General features: G+C 42.5%; 1 protein-coding gene across 1 annotated transcript in view; it reads right to left on the bottom strand.

Annotated features, from left to right (window-relative positions):
• LOC134578990 (cytochrome P450 2J4-like) overlaps window positions 1-14,431 on the bottom strand; it is a 69,990-nt gene that overhangs the window by 26,324 nt on the left and 29,235 nt on the right. Inside the window, exon 4 of the mRNA XM_063438116.1 lies at window positions 8,065-8,225. Coding sequence (XP_063294186.1) covers window positions 8,065-8,225 — 161 coding nt within the window. The remainder of the gene's footprint in view (window positions 1-8,064; window positions 8,226-14,431) is intronic.

Genomic DNA, 14,431 nt, shown 5'->3' on the forward strand with positions numbered 1-14,431 from the left:
AGGCTTCACACAAATGTTTACATTAATAGTCAAATTACAATTTTTAATAAAACAATTTTCTGTAATTGATGTAAGTTTTATTTTATTTTTTATTCTGCCTTTACCTTTATAAAAGGTAATAGTAGATGCCATACCATAGTAGATGATAGTATATCATAAGTTTTCCCTTAAATTGTTAAATTACTATTTTAAGTATTATTGTATGTTTTCCACTATTCGAGGGAAAAGCAAAGTCACACAAGAGTATATGGGAAATATATGAGTATTGTACATTTCTTTTTTATACATTTTATTTTAGCAATTAAAAGACTAGATAAAATATGACATTACTGTTACACTATTTTGAAGGAAACTAAGGATATGAGAGAGATACTTTTCTCTCTCTCTCATTCACTATTAGATATTAAATGACACATTATTACACTATACTCAAAATATATTGGGATATTAGAATAAGTTTGTAATTTCCTTTGCGAAGGGGAAGGGAGAAGGGAAGATATGAGACAATTGAACTTTCCCTCATGGGCACCCACTTTAATAGTGAAAACACAATGTAAAATAATGATGGCATGCCTACACTATTCTAAAAGAAACTAGGGATAGAGAGACATCTCACCCTTCTTCCACTCGATTAGAAGATACAAAAAAGACACCTTGTTTAAAGTAATACTCAAATTCTATTATGAAACCAGCATTTCTTTTCTTTTTTTCTGACACATATATTCACAGTAAGGCTAAATTCTAAAACTGGCTTACTGTTCATATAAATCTTAAGAATTAAAGTCGGGTAGAAAAATAAGTTTGAGACTATAAATTGTGAGAAATCAAGATTTTTTAATTTTATTTTTCTCTTTACTTGGTTCTGATTAGAAGTCATCAAAATTATATAGAGTAATGAAACTCTATAAAATAAAAAAGGGATATTTTACAAGATATATATAACATTTTGTATTTGGTTGGCAGAGTATGGACTCCAACGGAGTCTAAAAAATGTGCTTTGACGTTGATGTTCAAAAGAGTACTGTACTGTACAGTACTGTACTATACAGTTTCAGAGAAACTAAAAGTTATGCTAGAGGTAGATCACGAAGCGAGAATTATTATTATAGTATGTTGGATAAGTGAAAAGTTATATACAATTGTAAATGTATATGCCCCCAATAAGTCTCCATAAATTTTCTTGAGGAAAAGATTTTAATATGATTCTTGATGTAGACATGGACAAAAGGCTCCTCAAACAAGCTAGAGGAATTGTCACAAAGTTTATTGTCACAAAAGAGAAAATAAACAAATTGTCACAACTGAGCAATTGTGAAGAGAAAATAAATAAACCCCATCAGTTATAATAACTAATAAGATAATAGAAGTTAAAAATAAAATCAATTTACATTATAAAAAAAAATGAAAGAGAACTTAAAAAGGTTGGACCAAGCTTGGCATTATAAAAATAATAAGGCAGACAAACTTCTCACAAGTAAACTCAAAAACAAACCAGCAATGAGAAGGATATACAAACTAAAAAAGATATTGGCTCTGCATTTGGTCGGTTTTATAAAAATCTTTATAATATTTCGAATCATCTTCTTTAACCACTGCAGAATATTTGGATACAATTAAGCTCCCTACACTTTCCAAAGATCAGTTGGATTTTCTGAACCAACCATTTGTGGTAGAAGAAATAAGAAAAAACATATATCAATTGAAAAACAACGTAGCCCCTGGCCCAGACGGGTTCACAAATCTAATTTTTAAGACTTTAAAAGATAAACTTGAATATAGATTATTAAAAGTTTTTAACTCTCTATAGATTTTCCTAGCGAAATGATGCAGGCAAATGTAATTCTGATTCTAAAAGTAGATAAGGACCATAAAAGATAAGTAGCTATCATCCAATTTCACTCTTAAATACTGACTGTAACATATACACTTCGATACTGGCCACAAGACTAAAGGAAGTAATGCCTGGCCTGATCAATAATGATCAAGTCGGTTTCATTGCTGGAAGATCTTCTACCAGCAATATTAGACGGCTTATCCATAAATTAGATTTAGCAAATAATCAGAAGACCCCCATGTTGGCCCTGTTTTTAGATGCGGAAAAAGCATTCAACAGGGTCAACTGGGGGTTTATGATAGCTACTTTAAAAAAGTTAGGATTTGTGGAAGGATATTAGATTTTATAATGGCTCTGTATGTTTCTCCCTCGGCAAAGATTGTAGGTATATCCTCCCTATGATTTTCGGTTAAAAGTGGCGGTTGTCCTTTATCTCCCCTCCTTTACATACTTACTTTAGAGCTGTTCGCTCAAATAGTTAGAGAACATAACTGTATTAAAGGCTGCCCAATGGAACTAAAGGAAGAAAAAAATTGCCTCTATGCTGATGACATAGTTTCAACCCTAACAGACCCCATAAACTCGTTATGATTTTTGTTATCAGAAATTGAACGGTATGGACAAGTATCAAATTACAGATGAAATATTAGTAAGAGTTGTGCTATGTTATTTAACGCAACAGTTGAAGAAACACTGTTTTTAAAATTAAACTATAATTTTTCATGGGCTCAAAAAGAGACCACTTATTTGGGTGATGAGTATTAACTGTTTTGTTCTCCCCGACATTTTGTTAATTTGTTTAGACTGGAATATTCCAGATTTAGGTTTAAAAGATGGGTCCAAAAAGGCATTTGCAGGTATAGCCAACTATTGGAGGGTGAGAAAGTTAAAGATTTTCCCCAACTCATAGAAGAGTTCTCTCTCCTGAGTAACAAACGGTTCACCTACTTAAAAGTGAGAGGTTTTTCATTAAAAGAAAGAAGGAATTCTCAAGACTACACCTACACGACGACTACTTGAACAATTGAGAGAGGCATGAAGGTCTATCTCTGAACTCTTACTAGATGACACCGCTAAGGCAATGGCGTGGACTAAAATATTCTACTATGAGAAATCAAATAAAATGGACACCATGCTAGCTAGAACTCTACGCCCCAGACAGGCTCGGACCGCCATCACCACGATCAAACATACGGATGGCTCTATTAAAACTAATCCGACTGATATCGCCAAAGTTTTCACAAACTACTACAAAAAGCTGTACAACCATACGCCCAGAGACTCAACCGCACAAGAAGCAGCGTTGAAAAACATGCACGCCTTTTTCAAAGACCTGCGCCTACCAAGACTCCCCACGGCTGCTGCGACCCATCTAAACGAACCCATTACGATTGAAGATGTAGACAAAGCGATAGCGGGACTGAAGGGGCATGAAGCCCCCGGACCTGATGGCTTCGACGGGTCATATTACAAAACGTTCAGAGAGGACCTCTCACCCCGACTGGAACGACTTTTTAATCACCTGATGGATAGCGGGACATCTGAGGGGGAGATGTCTAAGGCTAACATAATCCTCCTTCACAAACCAGGCAGAGACCCCCTATCACCTGATAACTATAGACCTATCTCACTGATCAACCAAGATATTAAGATCCTAGCAAATATTCTGGCAGACTGACTCAACCACCATCTGAAGACACTGATACGCCCAGATCAGGTGGGGTTCATCACCGATAGACAACTCTTCGAAAACACCAGACGGAACATCGACCTCATCTGGAGACAAAACGCCATAAACAAACCAACTCTACTCGTCTCCATAGATTCAGAAACGGCCTTTGATAGGGTCGAGTGGCCCTATCTGTTCAGCCTCCTGGACTACCTTGGCTTTCCCGAAAGATATATGGCCTCAATCAAAGCAATGTATAACCAAACTAGGGAATGGGACAAGGCAGGGATGCCCTCTATCCCCCCTCTTGTTTGTGCTTACGCTCGAACCTTTGCTGCAAGAACTACGCCAACATCCCTGCATAAAGGGGATAATGATAAGAGGTCAGGAGTTCCTTGTATCCGCTTATGCGGATGATGTTTTGTTGACCCTTACGGAACCAAAAGAATCCATGGAAGCATTACAAGAAACCCTCTTGCAGTTCAGGGTTTTCTCCGGATATAAGGCTAACTTAGACAAATCCAGCTCCCTGCCGATGGGCATGTCTGTGGAGGACGCGGCGGCATTGGGGGCCACATATAGCATACCCATAGTAAAAGACCACCTGAAGTACCTAGGGATACAATTAACAAGCGATCCAACCAAAATATATCAATTGAATCATACTCCTCTTATACGCACCCTAATACGAGATATAGAAAAATGGCAAGATAGTCCCATATCGTGGAACGGGCGCATACATACAGTTAAAATGAATGTCCTTCCCCAAATGTTGTTCCTCTTCCAAGCACTACCAATCAAACTACTTAAATCCGATCTAGCCCACTTACAAAAATCTATTGGAACCTTCATATGGCAGAACCGACGCCACAGAATCTCCAGGAATATCTTATATAGACATAAGCAAATGGAGGGGTTAGGCCTGCCGAATTTATATTATTATTACCTGGCAGCACAATTAGCAAAGGTGGCCATGTGGCACGCATCATTGGAAGAGAGAAGATGGGTAGACCTGGAGTCCCTACTAATGGGGACAGACCTCCCGCAGTTCCATATCTGGGTTCCCAGGGAAGATAGACCCATTCTTAGGATGAATTGCCCAGCTATATTAAACTCCCTGAGAATATGGGACGCCTAAGCACCTAAATATAAACTGGCCTCCTCTCCATCTCCATTGACTCCTATACTGAGAAACAGGGCATTCCCCCCGGGTATGGCAGCATGGGATTTTACGAACATAGAAAAGGTGGGAATACAAAGGATCTGTCAAATGTTTGCACAGGGGCAACTATTTACATTCGAACATCTAGCACAAGTAGCGCATCTCTCCTCCTTCGACTTCTTCAGGTACATGCAAATTAGGGACTATGTGCAACAACCTCAGGTGCTACAGAGCGCCAGGAGTCCCCAGACCTTTTTGAGAGGATGTGCCTCAAAGAAACAGCACAACGAGGCTTAATAAGTACTCTTTATACACATATCTGTTCGGAAACAAGGGAATGGGGAACTCTAGCTTACACGGACGCCTGGGAAAGAGATCTAGGGGAAGTACTAGAGGGAGTAGAGTGGAGAGAAATATGGGAAGCAAACACCTCACTTTCCATTTGTGTAACCCTCCAAGAACAGGCATATAAAACAATGTTTAGGTGGTACACCACACCCGTAAAATTATATAACATGAAACAAACACCATCTGATATCTGCTGGAGGGGATATATTCACATGTGGTGGGAGTGTCCCCAAGCACAATCCTTTTGGTCTAAAGTATTCAACCTGATCAAACGCATTTTCCACAGAGCGCCAAGCCTAAACCCATGGACATACTTACTTAATAGGTCTGTAGATGCTTGGACGAGGAGGGAACAGAAACTGATCCACAAGATCACCTTAGCCGCAAGAAGAGCAGTAGCACAAACATGGCTACAAACCACACTCCCACCAATCCAGAGGGTCATATCCAACATTAAAGAGGTATACCTCATGGGTAGCTTGACCGTTTGACTAAAAGGGACCATGTCCAGCTTCGACAAACTATGGGACCCATGGCAGAATAGCGATCTCTCAAATGGAGGGACTCTGTAGGACATCAGAATAGCGTAAGGGCCACATAGGACCTGGGGAGGCAATAGACACCCCCCAGAAGACTCCGCACAATACCAGAAAGCAACGACTTGACGTATAACCTTACTCCCTCCCCCCCTTTTTTCTCTTGTCCTATCTTTCACGCCACTATCTCCACTTGTTACCCACTCTTTTCTTTTTAAGGTTTTTTTCTTTTTTTCTTATTACAACAATACAAGCTAGATTAGGCTAAATGAAAAAGGCACCAACCACTACCACATGGTGTACGGACAGTTAACAAAAACAGTGACACAAGTAACTCATCCGATTAAACGAGGAGGCAGAACACAGAGATCACACAGGGACACGGGTAACCTGCTACGAAACACACCCCTACTACACCATAATAAGAGAATAAAATATAAAAGACAAGAGGAGCTATCAGTACGTAAGCTAAGTTTATGATCTAATGATGTTAAATTACATAAATCCTTGACAAGTGGCCAAATAAGCCAAGTGTTAAATGTATTTTGCTGTGTTTTGATACTTTTTGTACTGACATACATATACCTATGTTCCAAGATCTTGTATAATGATGGGCTTTTGCACAAGCCATAAATGCTACTGTTTTGCATGCTACTTATGTCAAGATGAAAAAAAAAAGAAATAAAAAAAAAAAGAAAGAAGGAATTCTATTGAAATAATAATAAAAAAAATAGACTAATTATTGGAAGGCGAAATAACATTCAGAAAGCTTATTAAATGCAATCTTCTCGAAATAACAAATGATCATTCAAAAAAAAGGCTCTGATTAGATGGAAAAGAGAATAAAAAAAAGAGTATAAAAAAGAGTATAAAATTAAACTTTGGAAAACTTAGAGATTAGAGGAATCAGAAGAGAATACGAAGCCTTTCTCCTAATTTTAAATTGGCCAAATCTGAATAAGATACACAAATATCTGGCTCTGCATATTTTAATAGGAGCAAAAATGCTAATCGCCCTGAGATGGAAAAGTCAAGAAGTTACCACATGGCACTCTCTAAATGAGCAAATACATTTCTAATTACAAATGGAAAGAGGGCTAATACCAGAAAAAATATATATATATATTTTAGCAGAAGAAGTGTTTAGATATTGGGAGACACAAGGTCTGGGCTAACCACAAACTATCTCAATATAAGATAATGGTTTGATATAAATTTCCCCGACACAGTTAATATTCACACATAGCAGCTCCCATGTTAAAAACAAGTAAGAATGAAAATCCAGAATAGCATCAACCAACTTATTGTATTTTGGTCATGTTTAGTATTTTATGTGATATTTTTATTTTTGTAAATCTGTCAGATGTTTGTTTTTATAATATGTTTTGATATACATAAGATAAAAGAAAAAGAAATTGGAAGAATATTTTTTTTGGTGTCCATTCTAGTGCAAGCATAGCCAAAAGGTAGATCCCCATTGGTTGTACAACTCCTATAATGCTTTGCCACCTGCGGATCACCCTAGTTCCCATTCTTGAAGAGCTGTATTTGTGAGCAGAGTCTGTGTCTGAATGTAAGTGTTTTGTGTATGTAGTATTGTCATATGAATGTACTGTTGCTATTTGAAAGCAGTGGTGTAGTTGTATGTGTTTTTATGTAGAATTTGTGTTGGATTGCTAGGATGTATGCACATTCACTGGCCCACACATACACACTGACACACACAGACACATACAGATCACAGTTTACATATTTTAGCCATCCTCTGCTTCCATACCTTTTTGGTGTAGGAGGGTGGCTTACCTGGGGCTAGGTGGTATCTGGCTGAGTCTGTTGTAGGCTCCTCATCTTCTCTGGCCCTGCTCTCCCTACTCTCTAATGTTCTCTCCTCTCGCCCTCTCCTCCACAGTTCATTGGTAAGCTATGAAGAAGTTACTTGTATTCACTTACTCCCAGCACCACGGCTTCACAAAGAACAGGCGGCATGGTCATGCTATTAAAGGAACGTGGTGCCTGACCAGGTCTCTGAACAAAGCAGGCCATGGGGTGGCTAAAATGCATGGGCCACATAACGAGCCCCCCTGAGGTTGCGGGCTAAGGTTCAGGCGCATTGGTGGTAGTTCTGCCACTGCTTTAGGGAATCCCTCAAAATTCACTAACCATCTAACCATCTAAAGAAGAGTCGTGGGTTGTGTACCCAAATAGATCTCTATTAATTGTTCTCTGTATGCACGCCACTTTGTTATAGATGTGCAAGGTATAAAATCCTACCGTGCTGCTAAGTCTGTAAAAGAGTGTTGTTTGCTGCAAGAAGGAAGAGTAAAGAGAGATCTATGTCTTCGTGCACCACTAGAGTAAAGACCTAGTCTTGAGGGTGTAGGGTAGCTGAGCCCTTGGTTCTTACATATCTTGTCACAACTGAACCCTACTCAAATTTCTATTGGTATAACAGTGTTAGTAGTCACACGTTTTGTTTATGATATGGTCGTATCTACAATAATGCATATATATTCACCTGTGCCCAAATACTAGTGGCCATTGTCATATTTTCATGGACAAGGTTAAGAACATCTCGGAAAGGGGAGTCATCATAATCATAGCGTCTCCCAAACACAATGGAACAGATATTGTTGGACACAGCATTATCGATGGCAAAATGTGGATCTAGTGGTATATCTGAAAAACATAAATCAAGGTTATCAAAGAATAATACCGGGGAAATCATATTTAACCTTAATGTGACACGTTAGGTACCATATTCACTTCATCTTATTAAAATGTTACAGGTACCATCCATGCACCTTTTCATGTGACTAAATCAGGGCTTCCCAAACTTTTATGGCCCGAGACCCACTTTTCAAAATGGTAATTTTTCGAGACCCACTTGCTTTTTTTAATGCATATTTGAAAAAGTGAACACCAAGACAATCCGCTTTAGAGGCATACAATTGGCACACCATAGCAATCCGCTTTAGATGTACACCATGGCAATTGCTTTTAGAGGCATAAATCTGGCACACCATGGCAAACAGCTTAAGAGGCATACAATTGGCACACTATAGCAATCCGCTTTAGAGGCATACAGTTGGCATACCATGGCAATCAGCTTTAGAGGCTTACAATTGGCACACCATGGCAATCAGCTTTACAGGCATACAATTGGAACATTATGGCAGCTTTAGATGCATAAAATTGGTACATTATGGCAATCAGTTTTACATGTATAAACTTGGCACATCATGGCAACTTTAGGTGCATAAAATTGGCACACCCGTGCAATCAGTTTTAGAGGCTTACAAATGGAACACTATGGCAACCAGGTTTAGAGGCATGCAATTGGAACATCAGGGCAGCTTTAAATACATAAACTTGGCACACCATGGCAATCAGCTTTAGATGCATAAACTTGGCACACCATGGCAATCAGCTTTAGATGCATACACTTGGCATATCATGGCAATCACTTTTAGATGCACAAACTTGGCACATCATGGCAATCCGCTTCAGAGGCATATAATTGGCAAACAGTCAGATGCATTAAATTGGCACTCCATGGCAATCAGCTTTAAAAGCATACAATTGGCACACCATGGCAATCAGCTTTAGATGCATAAAATTGGCATATCATGGCAGTTTTAGAGGCATAATTTGGCATATCATGGCAGTTTTAGATGCATAATGTTGATATATCATGGCAGTTTTAGAGGCAGAAACTTTGCATATCATGTCAATCAGTTTTAGAGGCATACAACTGCTTACTCACAGACTCAGTCAGAATCAGACGTTGTGTCCTGCTCATCCAGGCCCCTCACATTGATTATCCCAATGGTGGAACTAATGTAGAGAGAGCCCTTGTGCAAGTATGCTTTCTGGGGCCCCCTCTAGTGCAATTGTGGCCAAAAGGTAGATCTCCACCTGTCGGAGAACTTCAACAATGCTATGCCTGCTGGGAATCTACCATTTGTCCATCGTTGCAGGGTTATATTTGTGAGCAGTGTTTGAGCGTTTAAATGTAAGCATGTTTGTGTATTAAAGGACCACTATAGTGCCAGGAAAACAAACTCGTTTTCCTGGCACTAAAGTGCCCCGAGGGTGCCCCCACCCTCAGGGTCCCATTCCAGCCAGGCTGAAGGGAGAGAAAGGGGGTTAAAAACTCACCTTTCTCCAGCGCCGGGCTCCCTTGGCGCTGGGGACTCTCCTCCTTTAGCCGTCATCGGCTGAATGCGCATGCGCGGCAAGAGCCGTGCGCGCATATAGCCAGTCCATAGGAAAGCATTTTCAATGCTTTCCTATGGACGCTGGTGTCTTCTCACTGTGAAAATCACAGTAAGAAGCACTGAAGCGCCTCTAGCAGCTGTCAATGAGTCAGCCACTAGAGGCTGGATTAACCCATTTGTAAACATAGCAATTTATCTGAAACTGCTATGTTTACAGCAGGCAGGGTTAATCCTAGATGGACCTGGCACCCAGACCACTTAATTAAGCTGAAGTGGTCCTTTAAGTATGTGTGTGCATGTATGGGAGTGTTTGTATGTACTGTTGCCATTGGAATGTAGTGGTGTACTTGTTTGTAATGTTTGCGTCTGAACGCAGGGGTGTTTGAATGTAGTGCTGGACTTTAAATGTAGGTGTGCTTTTTGTGTGTAGTGTCGGTGTTTGAATGAAGGGGTGTTCGTATATCATTTTGGTGTTTTAATACATGGGTGTGTTTGTATGTAATGTTTGCGTTTGATTGCAGTGCGTGTGTAGTGGATGCAGTGTGTGTATATTGTGTATATAAAATATACATATACACAATGTGTGTTTGGATGTAAGCATGTTTTTTGCATAGAGTATGTGTGCAGTGTATACACATACAGAGACACACAAATACACACATACAGAGACACACACATACACATACTGACACAGCGATACACACACAATGACACTTATTTTCCTACACACAGATACACATACACTCATGTAAACAGATACACACTGACACACAAATACATACACACTGACACAAAAGGAGACTCATACACATACACGCAGAGACAGGTGAGGGTGACCGTGTGGTAGGGAGTGTGTGTGCAGGTAACAGTGTAGGGGGGCAGGGTGAAAAAGGGTTACAGTGGGCGGCGGGCAGGGGGAGAAAGTGTTACAGTGGGTGGGCAGGGGAGAGAAAGGGCTATAGTGTAGGGGGCAGGGGGAGAAAGGGCTACAGTGTAGGGGGCAGGGGGAGAAAGGGCTACAGTGGGGGCAGAGGGGGCTACAGTGGGGGGGCAGGGGGAGAGAGGGCTACAGTGGGGGGCAGGGGGAGAGAGGGCTACAGGGCGGGGCAGGGGGAGAGAGGGCTACAGGGCGGGGCAGGGGGAGAGAGTGCTACAGTGGGGGGCAGGGGGAGAGAGGGCTACAGTGGGGGGGGGCAGGGGGAGAGAAGGCTACAGTGGGGGGGCAGGAAGAAAATGGGTTACAGTGGGGGAGCAGGGAGAGCAGGCGTTACAGTGTGGGGGGGCAGGGGTTACAGTGGGGAGAGGGGGGCAGGGAGTGAAGGGGTTACAGGGTGGGGAAGGGGCAGGGAGTGAAGGGGTTACAGGGTGGGGAGGGGAAGGGGCAGGGAGTGAAGGGGTTACAGGGTGGGGAGGGGGCAGGGAGTGAAGGGGTTACAGGGTGGGGAGGGGGGCAGTGAGTGAAGGGGTTACAGGGTGGGGAGGGGGCAGGGAGTGAAGGGGTTACAGGGTGGGGAGGGAGCAGAGAGTGAAGGGGTTACAGGGTGGGGAGGGGGCAGGGAGTGAAGGGGTTACAGTTGGGGGGGCAGGGAGTGAAGGGGTTACAGGGTGGGGAGGGGGGCAGGGAGTGAAGGGGTTACAGGGTGGGGAGGGGAGGGGGCAGGGAGTGAAGGGGTTACAGGGTGGGGAGGGGAAGGGGCAGGGAGTGAAGGGGTTACAGGGTGGGGAGGGGGGCAGTGAGTGAAGGGGTTACAGTTGGGGGGGCAGGGAGTGAAGGGGTTACAGGGTGGGGAGGGGGGCAGGGAGTGAAGGGGTTACAGTTGGGGGGGCAGGGAGTGAAGGGGTTACAGGGTGGGGAGGGGGGCAGGGAGTGAAGGGGTTACAGGGTGGGGAGGGGGGCAGTGAGTGAAGGGGTTACAGGGTGGGGAGGGGGCAGGGAGTGAAGGGGTTACAGGGTGGGGAGGGGGGCAGTGAGTGAAGGGGTTACAGTTGGGGGGGCAGGGAGTTAAGGGGTTACAGGGTGGGGAGGGGGCAGGGAGTGAAGGGGTTACAGGGTGGGGAGGGGAAGGGGCAGGGAGTGAAGGGGTTACAGTTTGGGGGGGGGGGGGTAGGGAGAAAATTATTTACATTAGGGGTCAGGATTTGGGGGCTGTGTCCTACCTTAATTTAATTCCCTGGTGGTCCAGTGTCTGCAAATAGGATAGGGGACAATCTGCTAAATACAAATAAAACAAAACAACATAGCATATAACTGTGTGGAGACTGGCACTGTTATGTATTCATAATTGGTCACTCACAAATTTGTGGAGATAAAACAGCCTTGAGTGATATATTTTTCCTTCAGTGTCCAGAGTGTTGTCCCTCCTCACAATTTCATCAATCCATAGATGTATATATCTCAAGAAAGGGAAAATATATACAAAAAATGTAGTGCACTTCCAGAGTATGAATAAAAAAGGTATTTAATAACTTACATTCAAGTTTAAAACAAACAGCATGTCACCATAAAGCGTCCTACGCGTTTCGTCCTTAGCTTGGACTTCCTCAGGGACTTGGTGTCAATAAAGTGCAGTAAAATACAATAGCAGCAATAAATATATCCCTCCCACAGTCCTTTTATACATCCCCATTCAGTGTTAAAGTTCTTTCAGCTGGTGTTCGATTTTCATTTTCGCGGCATGGGACCGGGTGACGTCATCGCGTACGTTGCGTGCGTTCCACTTGCGTTTCACGGAACCGGATGACGTCATCGCGTGCGTTGCGTGCGTTCCACTTTGCGTTTCACAGACCCGGAAGTGGGTCGTGATCGTTAGTCACTCGTTCTATTACACTGACTCAAAGTATATACAAGTGGGTGGACAAAACGGGGAGGGGGAAAGGGAAACAGTTAAAAGAGTTCTCTGGATGGCACTATCTTCACAAAGTAGATGTGAAGTAAAAAACGAAGAAGATATATATTTACATTACGATCTGAGTTTATAAATCTCTTAGTATGTAACCCATTTTCACAAATGAAGAATGCAAATCTATGTAAAGACATATGTTTTTTTACTTGTTTTACATCTATGTACATCTCAGATCGTAATGTAAATATATATCTTCTTCGTTTTTTACTTCACATCTACTTTGTGAAGATAGTGCCATCCAGAGAACTCTTTTAACTGTTTCCCTTTCCCCCTCCCCGTTTTGTCCACCCACTTGTATATACTTTGAGTCAGTGTAATAGAACGAGTGACTAACGATCACGACCCACTTCCGGGTCTGTGAAACGCAAAGTGGAACGCACGCAACGCACGCGATGACGTCATCCGGTTCCGTGAAACGCAAGTGGAACGCAAGTGGAACGCACGCAACGTACGCGATGACGTCACCCGGTCCCATGCCGCGAAAATGAAAATCGAACACCAGCTGAAAGAACTTTAACACTGAATGGGGATGTATAAAATGACTGTGGGAGGGATATATTTATTGCTGCTATTGTATTTTACTGCACTTTATTGACACCAAGTCCCTGAGGAAGTCCAAGCTAAGGACGAAACGCGTAGGACGCTTTATGGTGACATGCTGTTTGTTTTAAACTTGAATGTAAGTTATTAAATACCTTTTTTATTCATACTCTGGAAGTGCACTACATTTTTTGTATATATTTTCCCTTTCTTGAGATATATACATCTATGGATTGATGAAATTGTGAGGAGGGACAACACTCTGGACACTGAAGGAAAAATATATCACTCAAGGCTGTTTTATCTCCACAAATTTGTGAGTGACCAATTATGAATACATAACAGTGCCAGTCTCCACACAGTTATATGCTATGTTGTTTTGTTTTATTTGTATTTAGCAGATTGTCCCCTATCCTATTTGCATATACCTATTGAAGACAAGAGGAAGTCTTCGGGGATCTACCTGGATACTCCACCTATGATATAGGGGAAGTCCTGGTTTGCTTTCATTTATATTTTCTTTTCACTGGGTTGTGTTCACATATCTTGTTGTTTTTGTTTGTATATCATGGTCCAGTGTCTCCCTGGTGGTCCAGTGGGGTAACTCTCCGGTCTGCAGCTCCGCCGGGTGCAGAGCTGCAGACAGTGTAATAAAAATCTCGCGAGCTCCCTGAGTGTTGCCATGGTAACGCTCTGGGAGCTCGCGAGACTTCTATCACACAGTCTGCAGCTCTGCACCCGGCGGAGCTGCAGACCCGAGCTGCTGGGCAGATTGATTGGAGGGAGCCCGGCGGCATACAGGGCAGGCCGCCGGGCTCCCTCCTGGTGTCAGTCTGCCTGACTGCCGGCGGCCCTGGATGTGTGGGTCAGCGCGACCCACTGGGAATCGCCCTGCGACCCACCAGTGGGTCGCGACCCACACTTTGGGAACTGCTGGACTAAATTGTCAAAATGATAGCTCCACTTTAAAGCATTTTCATTAAAACAGCCAGAAATTATACCTCGGTACTCACAGCGTGCTGATGTGGAAAGTAGGGGAGTGAACATTTGCTAGTGCCAGTGGTAGGCCACCTTCTGCACTCCAAATGTTGTGGACTACATCTCCCATAACGCTCTAATAGCCACAGTGTATGCAATGCATCAGGAGAGATATAGTCCAAAACATCTGGATTAACGAATGTTGCCTACCCTTGTGCTAGTCCAATGGCCGTTTCTGTCTCGC

This window comes from Pelobates fuscus, chromosome 12 (assembly GCF_036172605.1).
Source record: "Pelobates fuscus isolate aPelFus1 chromosome 12, aPelFus1.pri, whole genome shotgun sequence".
Taxonomy (NCBI): Eukaryota; Metazoa; Chordata; class Amphibia; order Anura; family Pelobatidae; genus Pelobates; species Pelobates fuscus.